The following is a 26,138-nucleotide window of genomic DNA, read 5'->3' as shown; positions in this document are numbered from 1 at the left end:
AAAGCTGATGGTGCCCAGCTATCAAACGATGTGGCGTCAGGGGTCTAAAAGGCTTGAGGATAAACAAGTGGCCATCTGGCTGAGAAGCACCAAAGCCCACATGGAAGAAGCACACCAGCCTGTCTGACCACAACGTGCAGAAGGGACTAGTTATCAGACACTAAAGAACTAAAAATCATATCAGTGGGTGCCCACCTTCCTGATACAATCACTGAAGACAAATGTGTGCATAAGCAAATGTGGTGAAGAAAGCTAATGGTGCCCGGCTATCAAAAGATATGGCATCTGGGTCTTAAAGGCTTGAAGATAAACAAATGACCATCTAGCTGAGAAGCATCAAAGCCCACATGGAAGAAGCACACCAGCCTGTCTGACCACGAACTGTTGAAAGGATCAGGTATCAAGCATCAAAGAACAAAAAATATATCATTGTAAATGTTGGTGAGTGCGGAAAGGAGACTCAAAGCCCATCAGTAGGCAACTGGACACCCCCTTACTGAAGGGATGTGGAGAGGAGATGAGCCAGTCAGGGTGCAGGGCAGCAACGATGGAACATAGAACTTTCCTCTAGTTCTTAAATGCTCTCCCCCCCCCCCACTATAATGATCCAAATTCTATCTTACAAATCTGGCTAGACCAGAGGGTGTACATTGGTACAAATAGCAACTTGAAGCCCAGGGAATCCAGGCAGATGACTCCTTCAGGACCAGTGGTGAGAGTGGCGATGCCTGGAGGATGGAGGGAATGTAGGGTAGAAAGGGGAAACCGATTACAAGAATCTATGTATGGCCTCCTGCCTGGGGGATGGACAGCAGAGAAGAGGGCGGGGGGAGACATCACACAGTGTAACAAAATAATAATAATATATAAATTATGAAGGGTTCGTGATGGAGGGGGAAGTGGGGAGGGAGGAGAGAAATGAGCAGCTGATATTAAGGGCTCAAGTAGAAGGCAAGTGTTTTGAGAATGAGGATGGCAACAAATGTACATGTGTACTTGACACAATGGATGGGTGTATGGATTGTGATAAGATTTGTACGTGTCCCAATAAAATGAATTTTTTAAAAATAAGTAAATAAATAAAAAATCAAAGAAAAAAAAGAAACTATCATGGCTTCGGTCAGGCACATCTTAGTCCTCAGACTGTCGACTTTGCTCCTTGACACTTTAAAGAGGTCTTGTGCAGCATGGCTGTCCAGCACCACCTATTTTGCTTCACACTTGATGCTTCCGCGGACATGGCCTGTGGATCCAAGGAAAATGAACTGCTTACCAACTCTGTGTTTTCTTCAGTTACCATGCCATTGTTCAGTTGGTTCCGCTGTGAAGATTTTTGTTTTCTTTGTTTTGAATTGCAATCCTTTAGGGTGACTGGGGTAAAAAGACCCAATCTAAACAGTGGCTTCTGAAGTCATCTTCTACTCAACCAGTTAAATTCAAGGCAGAGAAGTCATCTAAGAAGATCATGGGTACTGTTTTCTGGGATTCCAAGGACTTAGACTTGCTAGCTCATCCTCAAAGGACATCAGAAGGTCACAGAGGGCTTATAATGAAAATATTTTCAGAAAATTGAGAATTGCATTTATAAGAAAACTATCGACTCTGTGTAAATCTATCCATTGTTTTTATTAACAAGTTTGAGGAAACATGAGAAAGGACCCATCTGAACCGACTGTGTGAAATCTGGAACTCAGGATGCTCCTTGGGAACTATTTCCTATTTGACTAGTCGTCGCTTCTTTGTCTGGTGCAAACTTTAAATAAAATTGTAGAATATATTCATATCAAGTTTTTATCAGAGAAAAACGGTAACGTCTGATTGTACTTTCTGCTGGTTAGATGGCGTTTAGAAGACTGCATTTAGAAAGTCATTTGATTTCTTGATTGCAGCTTCCATGAGCATTGTTATTGATCCAGGTAAAATAAAATTGTTGGCAATATAAAAAAAAAAGTAAAAGAAAACTATAATGAAAGTGTGTTCAAGAATTTTTCCCATCACAACAATGTAATTGTTCGTTCCTCAAGAGTGGCAAGAGCTCTCCATTTATAATTTCATTGAGAAACTCTCTCTTCGGACTTTTTGGGTTTTTCAAACTCACCATTCAAAAGGAACATGGTTTGAGGTCCTCAAGGATGCCCAAGGCGCTGTTTTGTGCTGTGTGAAGTGAAGGTGCAAGAACGCCGCAGCATTCTTTTGCGAAGCATTGGAGTGGTGGAAACCCTGCTGTCAGCAGTGTACAGACTTAGATGAAGGACACGTCAATAAGCAACAGCTTTGCATTTTAATATTTTCATTTAATAAAGGTGTCTATGATTTTTAAAAATACATTTTAGTTTACCCTTATACCTGTGGGATTTCAAATTTTTAAAAAATGATAAAGAAAAGATGATCAAAATTATCTTTGCTTCTATTTATTTATTTAAAAGACATTTTATTGGGGGCTCATACAACGCTTATCACAATCCATCCATCCATCCATCCATCCATTGTGTTATATTTATTGACCAGCTCCCAAGGAAGGACATCATGCGTGGTAAAGTAGAAGGGCAGAGAAAAAGAGGGAGGCCTTCTGGGAGATGGACTGACACAGTGGCTGAAGCAATGGGCTCAGGCATCGGAATGACTGTGGTGATGGTGCAGCATGGGGGGTGGGGGCAGTGTGTTGTTTTGTTGTGCATGGGGTCACTGTGGGTTAGAACCAACTCTCTGGCACCTAACAACAACAACGGTATTTATGACGGCCTTGCTCAGAATGTTCAAGATGCTGGTATGCCCTGATTTCTTAAGAGGATCTGGCCGACTGTTCCCTGATGGCTGATCGACTGCCTGCCTGGAAGTGGTTGATGTGCTCTACGTGCCGTTATACCTGCTGTGGTCTTAGGTATATTGCATCTGGACAGATGAGCAGAGATCGCTGTGCGTGCTATCCCGCTGGTTCAAGCTCCTGTAGACAATCAGTTGAGGGGCAACTTGAGCCCGCTCTGCTTTTACACTGGAGAAGGAGATGCTAAGCCTACTGGTCGCTGTGTTGTGCAGCTGCTGCATGTACCTCACAGTTTTGAGGTGCTCACTGGCCACACATTGAACCTCAGTCAGTTTTAGGGACTATTATTGAAGCCATCACCCTACAAGGTTGGAAGGTGACTCAGTGGTCTTACTCAAAGGTCTGAAATCTAGAATCAGTGAACAGCAGCCTCAGTACTTAGAAAGTATATCCTAATGTAATTTAGATCACATTATTTCTAACCAAATAATACAAATAAATTGTAGTTTTATTTCACAGTCATCTTTATGAGTTCAGTGTTATAAATATAATATTTCATTGATACAAAGTAAACAAAATAATGTAAGGCTAACAAGTAGAAGAAAAATTACAGCTTGGAAAAGAATGAAGAAATCGCAACCTTGGCAGTATCTAGGATTGCAAGATGGCGAAGCCCTTCAGCAAGCACAGGAGCAAAGAGGCAGAGCTGTAGAACCCAGGTTTTAGTCAGAAATACTAGGTTTCCAAAAAGCTGGCCTTCTGCACTGGTGCTAACAATATCACTGTTTCTTTTGTTGTTATTAATAACGCCAGTCACCATTTACTAGACACATCACAAATGCTTCCAGGTGCTATCTTTTCAAGTGTTTTATGGGCCCCACAATAGCCCACATGATGAAATGTGCCCACTGGGGATCACTTAGATCATCCACGGGGAAGCAACCGAATTGAGCTTTGGCCCGAGCTGTGTGGTTCCATGATCTAGGTTGTGGGCAACACAATCCACGTCATCCACGACTGGGCTAGCCAGAAGGTGAATTGAAAGAATGAGGAAGCTGCCTCAAGCTTTTCAACTAAGAGCCCCTGGGAGTTGAACTGTAAAGACTGGGGCACTAACTTGCAGCCTTTTCCCTAACTGGGTTCACCGAAGGAAGAGCCCACTGGAGAGGGAGGGCAGCAGGGAAAATGAAAGTGCTGGAAAAATGAAAGTGAGAACACTTTTCGTTGGTTTATTTAGTGTTGTGTGGTGTTTTCCACATTTATTTGTATACGATGATCACCCCATTGCCAACTTCTAAAACTCCCCAGGTGTAGATGACTGTCCTGTTTAAAAGCAAACCTTAAATTATTATGTCTTAATTGAGTTCCATAGATTCCATAAACAACCATGGATGGCGTTATACAGAAACACCCTCTCGATTCTGCAGTTCTCCGACATGCTTTCAATCGCATCGGAGAGATCAGAGGAAGAAAGCCTGCACAGCATTGGAGAGAACTCTCCTCCCTGTCCTACCAGTCTCAACTGAGATTAGCCTGTAAGGGCGGGGGGCGGGGGATTAGACCAGTATCCCGCATCAAGCTGGATCCGAACTGAGGCGCGCGGATGACAGGAAAAGAAAGAGCTATGTACAAAGTATGGGATCAGGAGGACTCCAATCTCATGGACGGAAGTCTGGAGTATATTTGAAACTTGGTATACATACTCTTCTTACACAAGGGAATTGGTTACAAAACAAACATCAAAGAATTTAAACATTCCTAAACGCTTATCTATGCAAATGTTACTTAACTAGTCACAGTTTCTTAACCTTAGAATAACAAAAGCACTAGGTTCAAAGACAATCACACGGATATGCAAGATTCAAGAGAGCCTCAAAGAGATCAGAAATAACTGAGTTATCCCTCAATGCTTTTAGCAGCAAAGTCACAAACAACAGTCATTTTGCAATGCTTTTGTCTGCAGAGACACAGACGCAGGGGACTAAATAGTCACCCTTTAGTAAACACCTTGATCAGCTGATGCTTCCTACACCTGTAGCCTCATGTTTCTCTCTGTGGGACTCTGGTCTCCCAGGAGGGCCTAATGGATATAAAACAGAGGAAGTGCAGAGGGCCTCCTGAGAGAGACGTAGGCCTGGGCTTTGCTGTTTGGGGCCTATAATGTCACCACTATATGACTCATTCATCTGGATACTGCGGATGCCAGGCTTTGGATAAGATTCCTTTCCTTTGAAAGCCTCATTTTAGATGGAAAGCCTGACTCAGCTGTATTAGTCTGGGTGCTTTAGAGAAACAAATCCACAGAAACTCATGTATAAGAGTTTTATATAAAGGTTAAGTGCACATCAAGAAAACATCCCAACCCAGTGCTGCCCAAGCCCACAAGTCCAACATTAATCTATATGTCTGACACCCATCCACAAAGTCCTCCTCCATCTCACAAAACAGATGCAATGATGCGGACTACAGGAGGAAAGCCGAGTCAGTGAATGTGTAAGCATCTCAGCACTGGCAGAGGTCTCCACACGGCTGCTCCAGCACCCAGGGCTGCATCGGGGTAGGTCCATGTGGCTTCTCCTCAGGGATGTCTTGCAGGAAGCGAGCCTTGCCAGCTAAAGCTCAGAACTGGCCAAGGCAGCTGCTTCCTGGTCTGACCATTAAAAAGCAAGAGACCCCAGAACTCGAAAGGCGAGGCTCACTGAACCATTTATCTCCTGCCCTTCAATTAACCACACATGTGTTTACCGGCCAGGTTGGCACAATAAACTAACTACCTCACAAGCCCACTTCACTGGGCTCTGGGAGACACATTACAATCACATCTTACAGCAACAATTTCGGGTGACAGAGCAAGATGGGCTTGCGGCCTTGCTACCTGGGATTATTTTTCTTACTCCATTTTCATTGTACTGAAATGTATATAACAATTTATCAGCCATTTAACCATTTTTATCACCCTTAACATGAACTCAGTGCCCTCTAAATAGGGATCCCCTTCCCCTGCTTGATTCTATTCACCTCTGGTTACTATTAATAACCTTTCATCTCCATGCATTTACCTGTTCTAGATATCTCATATATATGAGATAATACAGTAGATAACTTTACATTAGATGACTTTTTTGTATCTGGCTTATTTCACTCAGCCTAATGTTTTCAAAATTTATCTATGTTATAGCATCAGGACTTAATTTCTCTTTCTAGATGATTAAAATTCCATTGTATGCAGATGCCACATTTTGTTTATCCATTCACATTGCTTTCAACTTTGGCCTTTGTAAACCTCTGAGACATCTTCATATTTTTAAGTATTATTTCCAAGACAATACAGGAGCTGGAGCAGGTATGGTCCCACCCAAGAGTGAGTGCTCAGGCCTTTTTGTACCTCACAGCATGGCTGAATTCAATCCCACAAGCCCCTGCTCTAGTACTGACTGCCCCAAGCTCTGTGATCTCAAGTTCCTCAATGCTGAACCTTTGTGTAGCAGAAACTGGGTTTATTGTTATGGGAGAGGTGCAATGGCGTGGACCTTTCCCTAACATGTTTTCCATAACTAAACTTATTCTGAATGTACTCACTTTAGTGACTAACAGAAACAAAGAATTTGAGAAACAATAAAGTAATTTGTAAGATACTATGTAAAGACATCAACATAATGGTAAGAAAGAGCTGGTTATTTGCCCCATCATGCTATGCTTTGAATACTGTAATTAAGTTGACTTCAGTAGCTATCTCCTGAGCAGTTTTTATGCATTATGCTATTTCTTAGGTGCAGAGGAAAATCTGTTCTGTGAGATAATCTGCCTTCAGAAGCATCATTCATCTTTTCTTTTCTTTTTGCCCTCAGGACTGGATCACATCCTGAATATTAATTTCAGAAAGCATTGCTTTGTTCTCTGTGCTTCAAATGATCATGTTAGTAACCCCACATTTCCACATGCAGACCACCCCACTCATTCTTGGGACTGGACGGTCCCTCTTTCAGATGCTCGTGTTTTCTATTAAATCCTGAACTTCTTTTTATTTCCTCTACTTGCATGAGAAGAACAGATCCATCTTTTCTTCTCTAGACATCTCTCATTAAAATTCCGTTCCCACTCTTGGTAACACCAGCACCTTTGGGGGTGATTTCCAGAGCAAAGGTGCTGTTTTCTATTCACAGGCGTGAGGCGCTGACCAAACAAGGTGTTGTGCATTCTAATACTTTTCCATCACCCACAAATGGTCAAAGCATCGCTCTCCCAGCACCTTGGGCATTGCGAGACACTGCAGAAGGAAAACCAATGCAGTGAGGCCGCTACCACTCACTCTCTAATTCTCTTCCAGGAATCACAACCGTATTGACAATGACGACCATCAACACACACCTTCGAGAGACGTTGCCCAAAATTCCCTATGTCAAAGCCATTGACATGTACCTCATGGGCTGCTTCGTCTTTGTATTCTTGGCCCTTTTGGAGTATGCTTTTGTGAACTACATTTTCTTCGGAAGAGGTCCGCAGAGGCAGAAGAAGCTTGCCGAGAAGACAGCCAAGGCAAAGAACGACCGTTCAAAGAGCGAAAGCAACCGGGTAGGTGACTCATTGACACGCTCCAGAATCTCACAGTCTGTCGCTGCAGTCATTTTCATAACCGTTCACTAGCAGGTGCATAGTCTTGGAGACTATCACCTGGACTACTGTCTCCGACGAGTCACTGAATAGCCTATAAAACCAACATTAGAGCACACCTGGGGAGTCCAAATCTTTCCAGCTTCTCATGGGAAAAAAAACCAAAACAGAATTCATGAATACTACAATAAATTAGGTTCAAGGGTCTGGAGCCTAAATATGATGCTCAAAGGCAGTTTTTCAATGTTTACATATTCATTTGGCTGTAAACTTACACCTTTGATTATCCAGCACACTAATGCTTTCCATAGGGTGGCTGAAGCTTCTCTCATAATCCCTTGGTTGAGACACCATCTCTCAGTGTGTCCTTTGGTGAGCGAGAAAGAATTCCTGATTGGTCCAGGCGTTGGTGCCTTTCTGGTTTCATTGTGAAAAATGACCATAAAAACTACCTAGGGGAAGATGTACACGGTTTTAGGAATCCTCTAGACACCCTCTCTCTCCAAGGAAGAGAATAGATTACGTCCATCAAACTCCAGTCTCGTTCAGCATACTGCTCCAACCTCTCATTACAAGATAACTTGTTTATTTTGATGTCCTGTCATCTTATTTTTAATGAAATCAATATCTTCCTATAATGATAAGTAATATTTCAGTGAAGTCACTTTATAGTTTCCATGTAATTTTTTCATTTTCTTCTTCCTTCCACCTTTGATCATATTTTCTCCTGTTACACACTGTGCTAACTACCATCCTCATAGTTTTAATTTTTGCTCCTTGCTGTGCTATTAGTGCCACTCCATGCCTGTACCCAGGAGCCTATAGGTGCCTGCACTCCCAGGGACGGCACATAGTAGGGACATAGGCTAATGATGCATGCCACAGAAAGAAGGGCAATGGCTTTCATTTTATTAAGAAAAGTCTAGTTTGATAAACACAAAATTGGTGAATAAAATCAAGCTTTTCCATGGGCAAAAGTTTCCTACTTTTTTAATTGAACAATGGACTTAGTATCCCACTGTTATATTTCCAAAGAGACCTGAATCCTGATGTGAGTGCGTGGAATTCTTAGGCCACACAGCTATAAAAGAAACAAAGATCTCTTTATTATTTCCACGAAGCAGTCACCAAGTCATGTGTGTACATGTGTATATAAACAATGCTTTCCCCTGCAACTCTCCCTCCCCCACCCAAAGAACCTAAAACTCTGCTATAGAGTCAATGCTGACTCATTGCAACCCTCAAGGACAGGATAGAACTGTCCTTGGGAGTGTCCAAGACTGTAACTCTTTACAGAGTAGAAAGCCATCTTTCTTGCTAAGGGAGAAAACTGTTCACCCCATGCATAACCACTGTGCTACCAGGGCTCCTTGTTTCAGACCAGCCAACTCTCCCATCGTCTCCTCTAGTCCCTATGAACCAGGTACATGAGTGTCAGTGGCCAGACTTCACCCCTCTCTCTATTGCTGCATTTCTCCCACTTCCACTCAACGAATGGATCCTAGCAAATATTTCAGGCTATGACCTGATTAATAGACTAGACTTCACCCCTGAACTAATTTATCAGGGTGTCATAAGATCATGTAACTACCACAATGCTGAGAGGAGTGTCTGTTGGTTTGGGTTGGTTTGGGCAGGATTCTGAATGGCAACAACTGAGGTGAGGTCACCTCTGTTGAAGGGGTTCTTAAGATGTACTTATAGAGGGGTTAGGTAGACTCTCTACCTCACTGTTTATATTCGAGTGGTGTATGTGTATCCGTGCCAGGCTCTTTTCACTACTATGGCTGTAATATGTTGGAGGTAGGGTAATATGTAGTCACTTTGTTCTTTTAAAGGTATTCTTTGCTTGTTCTGGTGGTATAGTGGTTATGCACTGGGGTCCTAGCCACAAGGTTGAAGTTTAAAACCACCAGGCCAATCCTTGGGAGAAAGTTGAGCCTTGCTTCTCCTGTGAAGAATCACAGCTCCAGAAATCCAGAGGTATTACTACCCATTCCCAGTCACTATGAGTCAAATGGATTTGATGGCAGAGAGTTTGGTGTGGGTTGCTTATTCTAGGCTTCTTTCCTTTCCATAAGAAATTTGTTATTATCTTTTCCATTTCTTTAAAGTATAAAGTTGGGATCTATATCAGCACTGCATATTGTTTATAGATCTTTAGGTAGTACTGACATTTTCATAATGTTAATTCTTCAATTTGTGTAAGGTCTCTGATTTCTTGAAATAAGTTTTATGTAGTTTTTTTCATACAGATTTATTTCTTTGGTTAGTTTTATTCATATGCTCTTTATTATCTTTTATGTGTCTATCTTTGGTAGTATAGCTTTCTTGATACATTTTTCAGTGCTCTCTTCGCTGGCATATAGGAATCTGATTGATTTCTGCTTATTAATCTTGCATCTTGCTACTTTACCAAAACCCTAATTTTTTCTAACATTTATTTGTATCTTTATATATAAAATTATATCCTCTGAAATTAGTGAAAGTTTCATTCCTTTGCATAATTGTATTCCATTGATTCTTTTTGCTGTTTAACAGTCTCGCTAAGACTCCCAGTACAATGCTGAGCGGGAGTTGTGTTCCAGACAATATTGATGGAGCATCCTTGTCTGATTCCTGGTCTCAGGGGAAATGTTTTTCATTTTTCCCATTGATCATAATGTTGACCATTGGTTTTTCATATATGACCTTTATGATGAGAAATTACCCTTCTATTTATTGAGTGTTTTTTTATCAGAAATGAGTGTTAGTAATTGTCAAATACCTTTTCTGAAGCGATTGATATGATCTTTTGAATTTTCTTATTTCTAGTTTGTGTGACAATGTATATTATTTTTCTACTGCTAAGCCATCCAAGAATCCTTGTGAATTCCAATTAATCACAATTTATTTTTATTATTTTGTAGATATATTGTTGGATTCTATGAGACATTGTTTTCTAGTTTTGTGTGGCCTTTGCATAATTTGGGTAGCAGAGCTATACTTGCTTCATAAAATTATTTTGAGATTTGCTCTCTGTGTAGGTAGGGATTATATCAACTTGACACTCTTGACTAGGGGTGGAGTCATGCCTGTCAGCCAAGTTGTAACTTGATGAAACATCCTTGGGAGTTTGGACTTTTTCCACGGCAGTGAGTCTGGGAATTGCCCCTCTCTCTGCTACTTTGTCTTCCTGCATACTGGAACTCAGACTACCTCAGGGGGCTGCCCCATGTGGGCTGCCCAACACTGAAAGCTGTCAGCACCTTGCCATGTTTCCACCAAATTTGGATCCATGTGACTCTGCATCCACTGGACTGTTATCTTCCTCCTTCCTGGGTCATCATTCTGCATCCCTGCCATGTGGCTACATATGTCTGAAGAAGGACTTATGGACTAGCATCAGACTTATGAACTTGGGCTAGGATGCCTTATTGATATATAATTACTTCTTTATAAAATATTTTTTCACATATATGTGTGTGTGTCACTGGATTTCTTCCTCTAGACTACCCAAACTAACACAGTGTCCCTTTCTCTATTCTGGGATAGTCTGTGTATAATTGGTGACAGAGCTTCACTGAATACTTGTTATAATTCCCCTGTAAAGCCACCTATTCCTGACCTTTTCTTGCTTGAACATGTCTTGATAATTTTCTCTCTCTCTCTCTCTCTCTCTCTCTCTCTCTCTCTCTCTCTCTCATCTGTTGAGGTATTCTATATCCATCTGTATTTACTTGAGTCGATGATGTATGTCTAGGTAGTTTTCCATTCCTTCTGGGTACACAGTTTTTCATAGCAGTGTTTAATTATACTTTTATTTTGTTTGAATATGTTGTGAGACCCCTAATGGTGTAGTAGTTACGTGTTGGGCTGATAACTGCAAGATCAGCAGCTAAAAGCCACCAGCCACTCCATCAGAGAAAGATGGACTTTCAACTCTGATAAAGAGTTACAGTCTCAGAAACTCAGGTCAGTTCTGCCCGATTCTATAGGTTCACAATGAGCCAGCATGAACTTCAGGACAATGAGTTTGGTTTCATTTTTTTAATATGTCATGATATCTCCCTTTTAATCTCTAATTCTAGACACTTGCACCTTCTCTTTTTTTTCCTTTGTTGAGTTGCCAATGGTCTGTGAATTCTTTCTTGGAAATGACTTCTTGCCGTGTTGATTTTACCATTACTTTTCTGCTTTCCGGTTAATGTGTTTACAATTTAATATTTATTATTTCTTTTCTCCTGTTGTTTACTTTATACTAGCTGTTGGAGGTGTTGTGGCAAGGTGTTGATTTTGGATTTCTCTATTTTTTTCATATGTATACTGATTGTTATAAACTGCCCTCTAAGCACTGCTTTTGTGGTGTCCCAAAAGATTTGTATGTTGTATTATCGTTCTCGTTTATTTCAAGGAATATCCTAATTTCTTCTTTTACTTAATCTATTACTCAGTCATTTTTATGTTCATTCTCCATGTATTTGGCATTATGTTCTTGTTACTTATATTGCAGATTTCCAGTTTTATAGTGTTGTGCTTTAAAACATGGATTGTACAATCTCAATATTTTTAATTTATCAAAGCTAGCTCTGTGGCCTAATGTGGTCTATTCCAAGGCATATGTTGTGTGGGCACTGGAGAATAAGGTATATTCCTTTGGTGTCAGTGGGGTGCTATGTATATGTCTAGATCATGCTGATTGTGTTTAACTCTTCTGTTTCTCTAGTCAGTTTATTTTTCCAGATGATCTGTCTTTCCTGAGAATGCTATATTGAATGTCCTACTATTATTGTTGAGTTATTTCTCTCTTCAACTCTGTGAGTGTTTGATTGGTATATTTTGAAGATCTTCTATTAAAGGAGTATATGCATATTATGCTTTTGTTTCTTTAATCATTATGTAGTATCCATTCTTGTCTCTCATATTCTCTGCCTTAAAATCTATTTTATCAAAGATTTATATGGCCATTTTTGCTTTCTGTGGTTGGCATTGGCTTGGTAAATCTTTCTCCATCTTTGAATTTTACAGTATTTTTCTCTTTGAGTTTAACTTGTGTCTCTCCCCTGGTGTATGTAACCCATTGACATTCACTTACCCTATTGATGTATTTGCATTTATTACTGTACTTTCCCTGTGTTGCTTGTGAGTGTGTGTGTGTGTGTGTGTGTGTGTGTGTGTGTGTGTGCTGGAATGGTACATTTGCTCTATAATTCTGAGTTATTTCGAGTGCTATTTTCATTGCATAGATTTCTGGGCTGTGTTTTCCTGTTTGTTACTTTCCAGTATGTCTGCTTATGCTGATTCTCTGTCCAAAATGATCTGATTAATTTTTTTGTTGTACTGGATTTGTTTTTACAGATTTCTTCCATTTTTCCTTTTCTTGAAATATTTATGTTTCCGTCATATTTGAAGAATAATTTTGTTTGATTTGGATTTGTGGTTGGCAGGGTTTTATTTTCTTTCCAAATTTAATATGGCTCTCCATTATCTTCTTGCCTGCATAGTTTCTGCTCAGTGGTCTTAGTTTATGTATTGTTTTTTCTTTATAGGTCACTGTTCTTTTTTCTAGTTGCCTTCAGGATTCTCTCTGTTCCTTGAAATTTCAGAGTTTGACTATGATATGTTACTCTTTTCTTTTTGTAATCTATCTTATTTACATTTCCTTCGTTTTTTTTTACTATTTTCTCCTCCTTTGTGAAGTTGGAGGAATTTTCTTCCATGCTTTCTCCTACTATTTTCTGTGTAGATTGTTTTGTTCCTTCTTGCCCTCTCATCCAAATGATACATAGGTTGTTTCTCTTGATAGTATTCTACACCAGTCTTGGGCATTCTTTAGAATTCATTATGTTTCAGCTGGTGGTTGCTTCTCTTGTCAAAGTAATTGTCTTCAAGCTTACTAATTATGTTTTCCTATGCTTCCATTCTGTTACTCAGCCTAATAATGAATGCATTAATTATGATACCTTACTGTCTATCTCTTTTTTTTATGTTGGGTTTCTAGTTTTTGTTTTTTAGCTCTTATTACAATCTACACGTACATCCCTTGTGTCAAGCACATTTATGCATTTGCTGATATCACCATTTTCATATCATTTTCTTTTTACTTGAGTATCAGATCATCATTCCCCCCCTCCCGTTTACACCTCCCCACCCTTACAAACCCTTGATAATTTATAAATTGTTATTATTGTTTTCATGCCTTACACTGACCAATGTCCCCCCTTCACCCACTTTTCTGTTGTCATTCCCCAGGGAGGGGGAACATATGCAGATCAGTGTGATCGTTAACCCTTTCTCCCCCACCTTCCCCTTACCCTCCTGGTATCGCTACTTTCATTATTGATCCTGAGGGATTTATCTGTCCTGGATGCCCTGTGTTTCTAGCTCTTATCTGTACCCATGTACATGCTCTGGTCTTTCCCGATTTGTAAGGTAGAATTGGGATCATGATAGTGGTAGTGGGGAGGAAGCATTAAAGAACTAGAGGAAAATTGTATGTTTCATTGGTGCTATACTGCACCCTAACTGGCTTGTCTCTTCCTTATGCCCCTTCTGTAAGGGGATGTCCAGTTGTCTACAGATGGGCTTTGGGTCTCCACTGTGTGCTCCCCCTCATTCATATTGATATGATTTTTTTCTTCTGGGTCTTTGATGCCTGACAGCTGCTCCTATAAACACCTCATGATCACACAGGCTGGTGTGCTTCCTCCAGGGGGATTTTGTTGCTTCCCTGATAAATGGCTGCTTGTTTATCTTCAAGCCTTTAAGACCCTAGATGCTATATCTTTTGATAGCCGGGCACCATCAGCTTTCTTCACCGTGTTTGCTATGCACCCATTTTGTCTTCAGCAATCGTATCATGAAGGCGAGCATTACGGAATGGCAGGTTATAAGAACAAATTGTTCTAACATTGAGGGAATACTTGAGTGGAGGCCCAATGTCTGTCTGCTACCTTGATACTTAACATATAAGTGTATGTCCTTAGATATATTTCCCTATCATTATATATAAATATACTTACACATGTACATACCTATATTTAGACCTCTATAAATGTCCTTTGCCTCATAGTTCTTTCCTCTATTTCCTTTTACTTTCCTCTTGTCCCAGTATCATGTTAGGCCTTCAATCAGGCTTTAGTAATTCTTCTCGGTTACATTGACCTTGATCAAGCCCTACCAGACCTCCTATGCCCTCCTTGCCATCAATTTTAGATCACTTGATCTCTTGTCCCTGGGGTTGTTATCACCCACTTCCTTTGACTGCCTCCCTTCTCGCAAGTCCTCCTGGAACCATTCGTCCCATTGTTTACTCCTCCGGATTATTTATCTCATCTATTTATCCAGATGGACATGCAGCGACAATAATAAATGCAAAACAAGGCAGAACATCATAAAACAACAAAAGAAAACCAAACAACAACAAATAACCAAAAAATGAAAAGTCTATAAATATTTCCATATCTGTTTGTTGACCTTAGGAGTGTTTTCTGGTTGAATCTGATGAGGTGCCATGCCCTGGCCCCAATGTTGATTTTTGGTATTCTCCAGGGACTTCGTTGCTTTGTTCCCTTGCAGTTCTGTACATGCCCTTAGTGTTTTGCCCAGGTGTGGTGGGATCAGGCACAATTCCTGCACTGTACCACCTTATAGCAATATGGGTCAGTGAGGGACGTCTTATCTTATGGTGGGGCTGGTCCTATGGTTCTCTCTGTCCATAGCTGCTCTGAGAAGGAATATTGTCCTCAGGGCTTGGTGGACCAGGATGTATTCCACGCTCCCTTTCCTTCTTTGTTTTCCTGTATGTTCTACCAGATATGCTTCTCTCCCTGAGCTGTAGCTTCAATCCAATCTGTTGCTTTCATGATAATTTTCCACATTTCATGAAGGCCCCTAGGCATCATGTTTCTGGATTTTATTTCTGGTAATTCCAGGACTTGTTTTTGAAGAACTCTTTGGGGTTGGAGTGATTTGGGGTTGTTAGGTTTTCTATATTTGGGGGTTGTATACTGCAGTTTATTGCTGTTTTTATGGTATCGTGGTTTATCAACTGACGGTGTGTAGGCTTCAGCGTCATTTATGGGCAGTTGACTCTGACTAGTGTTGAAGAAGAAAACCAATAGAAGCCAGAATGCCTATGGTTCAGAAATAAAGAGAAAAGAAAATAGCTGGTAATCAGGGAAGGTGTGTAGAAATAAAAGATAATGATGATGATGATGATAATGGACGGTATTTGAGAATGTATTTTAAGATGGGTTAAAAAATAGTAGTTATCTTAGAATTATATTTAGTGAATGGGTATGCAGGCAAGAAAGAGATAGTGGGTGGAGGAGACAAGGGAAAAAAGTGTGATGAAATAATCAGACCAGAACAGGATTTATATGTATATTGAACAGAAGAAGGGAGCCCTGGTAATAGTGTAGTTCTACATTGGCCTGCACTCCACAAGGTCTGCATTTAGAAACCACAAGCCACTCCAAGGGAGAATGCTGGTGATTTCTACTCCCGTATACAGACAGTTACAGTATCAGAAACTCACAGGTAGTTTTAACTTGTCCTATAGGGTCACTGTGAATTAACATATACTTGATAGCAATGAGGTTTTCCATTCAAAAGAAGAAAATAGAAAAGAAAAGTGAGGAGGAAGGAAAAAGAGAAAATGGAGGCATTACAGAAGAAGAAAGAACAGACAAGCAAGAAAAGACTTGTCTTACAGGGAGAGATCCAAGATGGCCATGTAGTCAGAGCCTGTGTGAAACCATCTCATAAGAAACTGCAAAACAGTGGACAACTTTCTCCAGGTAAAGTTTGGGACCTCCCCTGAGGAATGGAAACTTATGCTAATTATATCTTAGCTTCTCAGAGGAAAGAATTGGTACAAAGGATCCTGCAAAAATAAATGAGGATTCTGTACTGACCAACGGGACACCCGTAGAGCTGCTCCCATTTCCAGTTCTCTGAACTTTAAAAGTGAGCTGATGCTCCCCTTCTTCTCACCGATTGCTACTTTACACCTCTCCCTAAGCATAATTGGGAAGGGGGTTGAGTTCAAACTTGGGAGAGAGAGATCCATGGGCTTCTGTGTCCTGGAGCTGAAGGGGCCTGACATGCTAATTACATTGCAACTAGATGGGACAGATTTGGGTTGGCTGTGAATGGCCTACCAATGCCTGACTGAAACTCTTGAGGACTGTGGCACTTTGATCACTTTTGATCAAAGATTGATCAATTATGCAGATATATGTCAAACTTTAGAAGTTGCTTGCTTCCCATGGTAAATGACTGTGCACTTGGAGGTCAACATATACAGGTCAGAGGTTATTCTCCCTAAGGATTTTCAACCATCTACAGCAATCAGACTCTAATCTATAATCTATCCCACCCTAAGTAGAACTCACTCCCTTCTAATAAGGAGAGTCCAGAGACAAGGTTGAGCCCACTCATGGATGACCAAAGTCAGGCTGCCATCTTGAGTCTTGGGTCTGCCCATCTTGTCACATGTGTACCCCTAGTCCCTCCCCTTCCTATTCAACAACACAATCAGAACACTTGACCCAACAAAATTTGTCAGCCTAGCAAGCTATAAGAACAATATACAGAAATCAGTTGGATTCTTTAATCCAAAAGAAGTTGACACAGAAAGGGAATTTAAAAACTACCATTTAAATGAAAAATAACCATACAAAAGATACAATAACAAGAAGTAAACCTTACCAGAGAAACAAAAGACATACAAAGACAACTATAAAACACTTCTACAAGAAGCAAAAAGAGACTTTCAAAAATTGAACCATATCCATTGCTCCTGGATAGGCAGACTAAATATAGTGAAAAATATCAATATTACCAAAAACACTTTATATATTCAATGCAATTCCAAAGCAAATCCCAGTAAAAATCTTCAAAGGATTGGAAACAATAATCACAAAACTTTATATGGAAAATAAAGAAACCCAGGGTAAACAAAATACTTTAAAAAAATTAAGTAGGAGGTCTTTCAATTCCAACCTGTGCTGTGAAAAGGAAAACCTGTGACACTCATATGTGCATAAGAAAGAGTTTCACATCAAGAAGTAATTTTATAGCAAGTAGGCATCCCAACCAATTCTAATTCAAAGTCATAAGTCTAATGGTAGATGAGACCCTTTCAGACTCACATAGCTGTAGGCAGATGATACAGGAAGGCTCGGTGGAATGCAAGGCCAGTAGATGCAGTAATATGGATCCAAAGTTGATGGAAACTTGGAAATGTCCCAAATTCTTAAAACTCGTCTTTGTTTATGCCAACCTGCAGTTGTGAAAATGAATATAATGTATATTAAATTGCAGATCAGTGAGGGGAATGCCTCTTGGACTTCTGGCAGAGTCCCTGCAAGCAGGAAAGTAAAGGGGCAGAAAGAAAGCAGTTCCCAGAGTCTCACACTCTTATGCAAAAGGTTAATGATCCCAAGGAGGTGTCCTGAAGCTGCAACACAATTGATAGGTTGAGCCCTACCCTATCCTTACCAAGGAGTGTCTATCCTAATTCCCTTGGGCTCTGTCATGCCATAGGCTTTTTATCCACAACTCTTTAAACTTCAGACCAGCCAGCCCATTCTCATCTCTCCTGTAGTCCCTGTAAACCAGGTCCACAAATGTCAGTGGCCAGACTCAACTTGTCTCTCCATTGCTGAATTTCTCCACCTCCACTCATCATGGGCTCAGACTTTTCCCACTTAGGCTCAAAATTCAAAAAGCCACAAAATCCCTTTTCTTTTTCCTCATGCATTCTACCAACAGGTCTAGTTGAATGCTTTTTACAAATGCAAATGTCCTGGCACTCAAAGCACTCCAAACAAAAACCCAAACTCACTGTCATTGAGTCAATGCTGACTCATAGTTACCCTGTAGGACAGGGTAGAACTATCCCTGTGAATTTACACGTCTGTAACACATGGGAGTAGAAAGCCCTATCTTTCTCCTGTGTATTGGTTGATGGTTTTGAATTGCTGAGCTTGCTGTTAGTAGCCCAGAGCATAACCACCATGCCACCAGGGCACAATTCATTTGATAACACTCAAATCCATTCCTTCCTTATCTAAACTATACCATTTATGTGCAATATGGCCATAGGCCTAACGAAGGATACACCAAGGGCCAGGCTTTCTGTCAGCCATTGAATAGGTAGGAAGGCCTTTGCCTTAGCAAAGTCCAGGATGCATTCTCCCCCACTGAGCTAGGATTTAATATCCATTACATTAATTTCCACCATTTCAGGTAGGCATAAACAAAGACAGCTTCTGAGAATCAAAAGTTTCACTTCCAATGCTCTTTCCAGATAACAACTGAGTGAATCAGAAGGCCCTAAATTAACTCCTTGGTTATCCAAAGGCTAAGGAAAATCCAACTTTATCTTATTGCCATAAGGAAGAGGTCAGACAAATCAAATATCCATCTTCATGATTTGTTTTTCTAGAACCCTACTCCACTGGTACCACCTGGTGTTAGGCTAAGTTGTCTAGAGAAACAAAAGCAGAGACTCTTGTATATGTGTAAAAAAAAAGTCTTATATCAAGAGGCATCCCAGCTCAGATCAACTCAAATCCATAAGTCTGATGCTACACGAGGCCCTCTTCAGACTCAGGAAGCTGGAGGCAGATGACGCAGGAAGATACAGCAGCATGCTGGAAGATCACATGCCAGTGCATGCAGATTTGTGCAGATCCAGAGTCAATGGAAACATGGCCAGGCACCTACAGCTCTGAGTCATACAGCCCTCATGGGGCTGCTCTGGAGGCAGGCAGAAAGCTGGAAAGGGAAAGGGCAGAGAGAAAAAGGAACGCTACCAATGTCTTTCACTCTTATACAAAAAGGCTTATGACACCAAGGAGGTGTCATCAAGCTGTGACCTAATTGAAGGTTAGGCCCTGCCTTTGCCCTTCATTCAGCAGTGTCTAGTTGACATAATCCAGAACAATCACATAGACTTTAAAACCTGTTATATAACCACGTTAATCAAACATCCTGATAGACATAAAGACCAATGGATTGAAACTGAGAACCCAGAAATACAACCAAGTACCTGCTTTTTTGGTAAATGACTAACACACATTAAATGGTGTAGAGTGGCCTTTTTAGTAAGTGGTATTGGAAAAATTAAGTTGCCATCTGCAAAAGGAAAAGCAGGACCCACACCTCCCATTGTGCGCAAATGCAAACTTGTGGTGGAAGAAAGACCTAAATAGGAATCAAGGAAGCATAAAGACAATTGATGAAAAAATAGGGACCAGGCTCAAGGCCTTAATACAGGGCTCAAATACACTAATAAGTATAGTGAAAAATATTCATACTATAGAAGACAGCATAAAGGTCCAGAACCTTCTAAAAATACTACATTATGTCCATCAAGAGAGTTAAAAGAAACCACAAACTGGGAAAAATATTTAATAATAATACATTACAGGACTAAATTCAAAAATCTATAGAAAACTTCCACACCTTAATATGAAAAGCACAAATATCCCATTCCAAAAGTAGGCACGAGACATGAATGGACAATTTACTAAAGGTGACATGCAGGCAGCCAACGATCATGTTAAAAAATGTTCTTTTTCATTCGTAATAAGAGAGATCAATTAAAACCACAATGAGATACCATCTCACAACAACCCTCAGCAAAGTTGAAAAACCAGAAAATAATCAATGACCGAGAAGATGTGGAGAGATTGAAATGCACATCCATGGCTGGTTGGTCTGTGGAACTGTGCAACCACAATGGAAATCGGTGTTGCACCTCCTTAAACACATGGAAATACAAATACCTCACGGTCCTGCAGTTTCTCTACTTGGTATATAGTCTCAGGAGATAAACAAAACAGGATATATACACGTATTTATTTCAGCAATGTCTATATTAGCAAAAATATGGAAACAACCCAAAACCCCAGTTTTAGAGAAATGAATACACAAAGTCTACAATACACTAATATGCATCATCAAAAGAACTCACCAGTATGTAAACACCAAGACAGAACAAAATTAGAGAACATTATGTTTAGCAAAGTTAGTCAATCTCATAAAGATAAATACTAAACGACACCATTATTATAAAGAAAATGAAAATTTGTTTTGCTACCAAAAAGTAAGACTTTAAAAACGATGAGGGTGGGGTAAAGGTGAGGGAAGAGAAATGACAGAAAATGCTGGAAGGAGGGCGAGTGGGGAAAAGTAAAAACCACATATATGGTGGGGTGGGTGGGGTTAATAGGATGCTGTAACTGATTTGATCCGATGAGATAGGCTGTGCAACTCTGGAATATCGTTTTATGTGTAACTATTATATCCCATAGAAGGGAAACTAAATGTATATAAAGACTAAAAATAAATAAACCTAGTTTAAAAATGTTTAAAGAGAGACAGGAGGATCAGCCTTAAAAAACCTCTAGATTATTTACTCAATTCTAAATAGTGGTCTTGCTGGCTAGAAAAGTAAAACTGAAGCAGACTTGGGTCCTTTAGTGACACACAGTGGAAAAAGGGAGAGACAACAAAAAAATGTAACTGTGCAGAGAAAAAGCTGTGGATGTAACTTGGGTGTGGGTCTGTTGCTATGGAAGTATGAATGTCTTCCGGTCAGTGCCTTCAGGGGGGAGAAGAAGGAAACTTGCTTTGTTTTGAAACTGATTTGGGTGGGTGCCCTTTTCTGGAAAACACAAGCATATCTGCATGTCAGAAGAGCCACACTGGACAAGGAAGTAAGAGGAAAGGAAGGGGAGCAAGAACCAAAAATAGATAAAGCGAAATAAAATAGAAAATAAAACCTCATTTTGAGTGTGGATTCCTGATGATTTGACAGTGTTAGTGTTTGGATTCATCCACACTGTTGGAAAGGGTTGTTGGGTGATGGAGAAGGAAGGAAGGAAGGAAGGAAGGAAGGAAGGAAGGAAGGAAGGAAGGAAGGAAGGAAGGAAGGAAGGAAGGAAGGGTGGGTGGGAAAGGCTTTGCTTGGGTCCTGAGGATTTCTGCACCAACATCCCCACACACTCTGCTGCCCATGCAGGGTCTCAGAGTCCAGAGAGACAAGCGAGTCAGCGAGGTGAACTGGACCAGGGCCTGGAAGGGTCACCCTGTGCAGGGTAGGACCAATGGACGGCAGTGGTTCAGGCTGCTGGTCAGTCCTGAGGGGGAGTCAGTAACAGACAGTAGGCTTTGCTGATCTCCAATTTTAAGAAACGTACTTAGCTTTTAGTCTTTTCCCGATTTCCAGAGAGCGTGGGGCTGCCCTCCTGATGGACTCTCCCCTGCAGTTGCTTGGGGGTATCATCCTATGCTTGCCACCTTGTGACCTTTGTTTCATTCTTTTGTTTTTCTTGCTTTTCTTTTGCCTGAAGAGGTTCTACTCAGCATTTGAGGCATAGCTCAACGGGCATCTTCTCTCCTAAATGTTCTTTGTTCCCTCCTGCACGTATTCATTTTGATTGCTCCACAACACATTATCTCAAACTTAGAAGCTTAAAGCTTCTTTATTTCCTATTCTATGGGTAAGAATGCCTCACTGGGTTCTCTGCTTGCCATCTCCCAGGACAGAAGTCAAGATGCCAGCAGGATGTGATCATTTCTGGTGACTGGACCCACATTTACTGCCTGGTTCATTCGGGTTGTTGGCCAAATAGACTCCTTGCAGCTGTAGGTCTGAGAGCCCTATGTCCTAGATGATTACCCTCTGGGGGCCTCTCTCAGCTATTAGAATCTGTGCATATCCTCCTCAGGCTTTCTCTGTGCCCCCTCCATCGAAGGCAGTGGAAACCCGCTCATACTTCAGAACTGTGTGCTTTCACCTCTATTGTATTGTTCTGACTCCTGCTTCTAGTCAGGGGATGTGCTCTGCTTTTAAGAACTCATGCAATTTTATTGGGACCACCTGGATAAACCTATCTTATATCCATAACTTTGATCACATCTGCAAATCCTTGTAGTATATAAGGTAATATTCATAGGCTCTGAGAGGTGAAGTTTTTGCATCGTTGAAGGTCATTATGCTGGCCTTCATATACACACCTCTCCCTCCCCAAACCTGATTGAGTGACCATTAATGGTGATTCCGAATCATGATGTAGCTATCTCATGTAGATTCATTTTGGGTTTATTTCTGCCCAAACCTGAATGTGTTTGGACACTTTCAGACCTTCTTGTATCTGTGCCACACCTGGAGCTTGGTTATCTGTCCAACCTACAGCTCAGTACAGGGACCAGCTACTCCTGGGATTCTTCAGCCTGCACATTTTCTCAGGTGGAGGGCCTTCCTCGGCTCACCTCCTGCACATCTGTTTATGTGTCTTCAGTAACATTCAGAAGAGAGGAAGACACCAATCTATAGATCAACTGTCCCTCCACCAAATGAAAACAAGGAGGAAAGACTCTCCTGGGGTGGTGAGGACGTCAGCTCTGAGCTGCCCGCACAGGCTGCTATCCATGCAGGGCCCCAGAGGTTGGAGAAGCAAGAGATTTGGCCGTAGGTGTTGGATCACAGTATGAAGGATCAGCTTGTACAAGTGAGGGAGAGTCTGTAGAAGTGGCTCGGTCCACTGGCCAATAGTGAAGGGACCATCACTAACCAGCTGCAGGCATTGCTAATCTCCTATTTTAAGAAACTTTGGTGCACTTGGCTTTTAAGTTGTTTTTTTTTTTAATTTGTTTTCTGTTTTCAGCAAAAGAGTTAGGTAGAGGCATGCCACGCAGACAGGACACTGATTCTCCAGGAGACCGTGAGACTGACTGCAGAGGTGCTTGAGGGTGACTAACACTTCTTCGGTAGAGACTTAAGGAAAGAAGAAAAACTGGGGAAAGGCTTTGCTCTGAGGGGGAGGATGCCTGTTCAAAGCTGCTCCTGATGTCTCCTATCCACTCCGGGTCCTCATACCTTCACAAACCTAGCCAATGATTACTTCACTGGGGACTCACAATGTTAGTATCCTTCTACTGAACATTCTGTGGCAGATTGACAAATAAGCACCTGGTTTACATAAGCCATTAGCTCATCATGAAAATACTGGAGCTGAATTTAGTTCAGAAAATATCATAATTTTAAGTTGGGTTCTAATGTGGGAAAAGCTATGTTATTTTGTTGTCAGGAGCCATTGTGTTGAATCTGCCACACAGAATGGAACACTGCCATGCCCTGCGCCACCCTCACAAGCTTCCTATTGCAGTCCATTTTTGCAGGCACTATGAACAATCCATCATCTCATTGAAGGGCCGTATCTTCTGTACTGACCTCCTTTACTAGACACGATGACCTTCTACGGAGACTGATCCCTCTTGATAACATGTCCAAGTACATGCATGAACTAACTTTCCTCATCCCTGCTTCTAAGGAGCATTTTAGCTATACTTATTTCAAGACAAAATTGTTCATTCTTTTTTGCCAGTCAATATTCTTCTCCATTACCATCATTTAAATACATCAGTTCTTTTATCTTCTTTATGCATTGTCCAGTTTTCACATGCATATATGATAATTGAAAATACCAAAGAATGAGTCAAGTACCACTTAGTCTTCAAAGTTACAGTTTTGATTTTAAATTCTTTAGATGGAACCTTCACAGTTCATTTGCCCAATACAATATGTTCTTTGATCTCCTGACTGTTGCTTCCATGTATATTGATTATGGATTCAAGTAAAATGAAATCCTTGACAACTTCAATTTATTCACCATTTATAGTAATGTTGGCTTTTGATCTAGTTGTGAGGATTTTTTCTTTAAGTTGAGAATAGAGGTGTAATATATATATTATATATTATAATATATTATAATATATATATATATATATTCAAGACTGTAAACTTTTATTTTCATCAAGTCCAAGTCCTCCTCGATTCTTGACAACATCAAGCAAAATTGTGCCATCTGCACATAAGAGGTTATTAATATTTATATGTCTTCTTGCAATCTTGATGCTGTGTTCTTCATATAGGAGAACTTCTCAGATTATTTGCTGAGAAAACAAATTTAATCAGTGTAGGAATAGAATACAACCTAGATACACATATTTCCTCATTTTAAACCATGCAGTATCACCAAGTCAAACGACTATCTCTTGATCTATATAGAAGTCCCTCATGAGGGCAATTACATATTACAGATTCCCCATTCTTCACAACGTTACCCATAAGGAGTTATATTATATTTTCAAAATAACCATGTAGCCCTGACAAAGGAGGCAAATGTCACCGCTTCTCTGGAGTAGGTGGCACCTACCCTACAAAGGTCAAAGAAGTCTTTGTTGGTTTCACTAGGATAATTTGGTTATTTCATTACGTCAGCAAAGAAGATACATTCACCTCTAGAGAACAAGAGGTCAGAACAGTGCTCAGTTCAAGAAAAGAGTTAGAAAACCTAAGTTAACATCTTTAAAGACATTCGTATTTTGATTTTCTCTTCTTTGAAGACTGGACTCCACAATGTGTGGTTTCACTTTGCAATATTGCCACTTATTTATCTCATCCCTAAAACATAATTTCTAAATTATAAGGTAAATTCTCTAAGCTGTAGTGAAGCCTTCAAAATTACATTTTTCAATAAAGCAGAGCGCTGAGCTTGACAGATGTATAATTTCTTAAAATATGTGATATAATGGTAACACACAAGCCTGTTCTGTGTTTACATATGAAAAATCCGCTTTAATTGCATGCGAGTTGTCTAATGCTTATTGTCTTCTAATTAGGTGGATGCTCATGGAAATATTCTTTTAACGTCACTGGAAGTTCACAATGAAATGAATGAGATAACAGGAGGTATTGGTGACACCAGAAATTCAGCAATATCCTTTGACAACTCAGGAATCCAGTACAGAAAACAAAGCATGCCGCGGGAAGGCCATGGGCGACACATGGGGGACAGAGGCATCTCACACAAGAAGACTCATCTACGAAGGAGATCTTCTCAGCTCAAAATAAAAATTCCTGATCTAACCGATGTGAATGCCATAGACAGATGGTCCAGGATCGTGTTTCCATTTACTTTCTCTCTTTTCAACTTAGTGTACTGGCTGTACTATGTTAACTGAGTGACTACTGGATTTTTCAAAGACTTCATTTAACACTGAGTGAAATATTACTCTGCCTGTCAAGTTTTTATACCTATACACACAAATACACACAGACACATGCATATATACATACGCAATTGTATATATATGTGAACTTTCTCAGCATATATATAAAATACATATGTATATGAGGATGTATGTGTATATGATTATACACACGGGTGTAAATGTCCATGTGTATACAAAACAAATACACATACATATATACATTTTGCAGCTATGGACAATTCAACACAGAATGCATATTAAAGAGAGTCAGTTTTTTTTTCCTTTTTTAATTGAAAGGGACAAGTATCATCTAAATATTATGCTTTGAGAATGAGGATGTGAAACATAATATCCTAAAATGTTTATTTCTTATTATAAATTAGATTTTTTAAATTCAAAAACATTCTCAATCTTTAAAATCTCATACAGTGACATCACTAGTTTTAAATGATTCACACACTTCACATCTTCTCTCAGTTTAACAAATGGAGACTTCTTTGACTTTTTTAGTAAAAGAGATTGTTTTCATCAGGCATCGTTTTTCTGTGACCATTTATTGGGGAAGGTGAGTTACTGACATTGAGCTCACCGACTGTCTGGGACATAGCTAGAACCCGTGTTGATGTCTGAATATCCATCTTTTGAGAACCTATCATTTTATTAGAAGTACTTCAATGTGCTGTGATTTTTTGGCTTGGTTACTTGGAAT

General features: G+C 40.2%; 1 protein-coding gene across 3 annotated transcripts in view; it reads left to right on the top strand.

Moving 5' to 3' along the window:
• Window positions 1-25,399, top strand: part of GABRB3 (gamma-aminobutyric acid type A receptor subunit beta3) — a 279,016-nt gene extending 253,617 nt beyond the window's left edge. For 2 of the 3 annotated variants that reach the window (XM_075535698.1, XM_075535697.1), the window contains exons 8-9: window positions 7,092-7,336; window positions 25,058-25,399. In XM_075535698.1, coding sequence (XP_075391813.1) covers window positions 7,092-7,336; window positions 25,058-25,399 — 587 coding nt within the window. Of the gene's footprint in view, window positions 1-7,091; window positions 7,337-9,270; window positions 9,277-25,057 lie in introns of all 3 variants that reach the window. The other variant, XM_075535696.1, reaches the window with a different exon arrangement.
• Window positions 25,400-26,138: the final 739 nt, after the last annotated feature.

This window comes from Tenrec ecaudatus, chromosome 17 (genome assembly GCF_050624435.1).
Source record: "Tenrec ecaudatus isolate mTenEca1 chromosome 17, mTenEca1.hap1, whole genome shotgun sequence".
NCBI lineage: Eukaryota > Metazoa > Chordata > Mammalia > Afrosoricida > Tenrecidae > Tenrec > Tenrec ecaudatus.
This window is presented reverse-complemented; position numbering and strand designations above follow the sequence as displayed.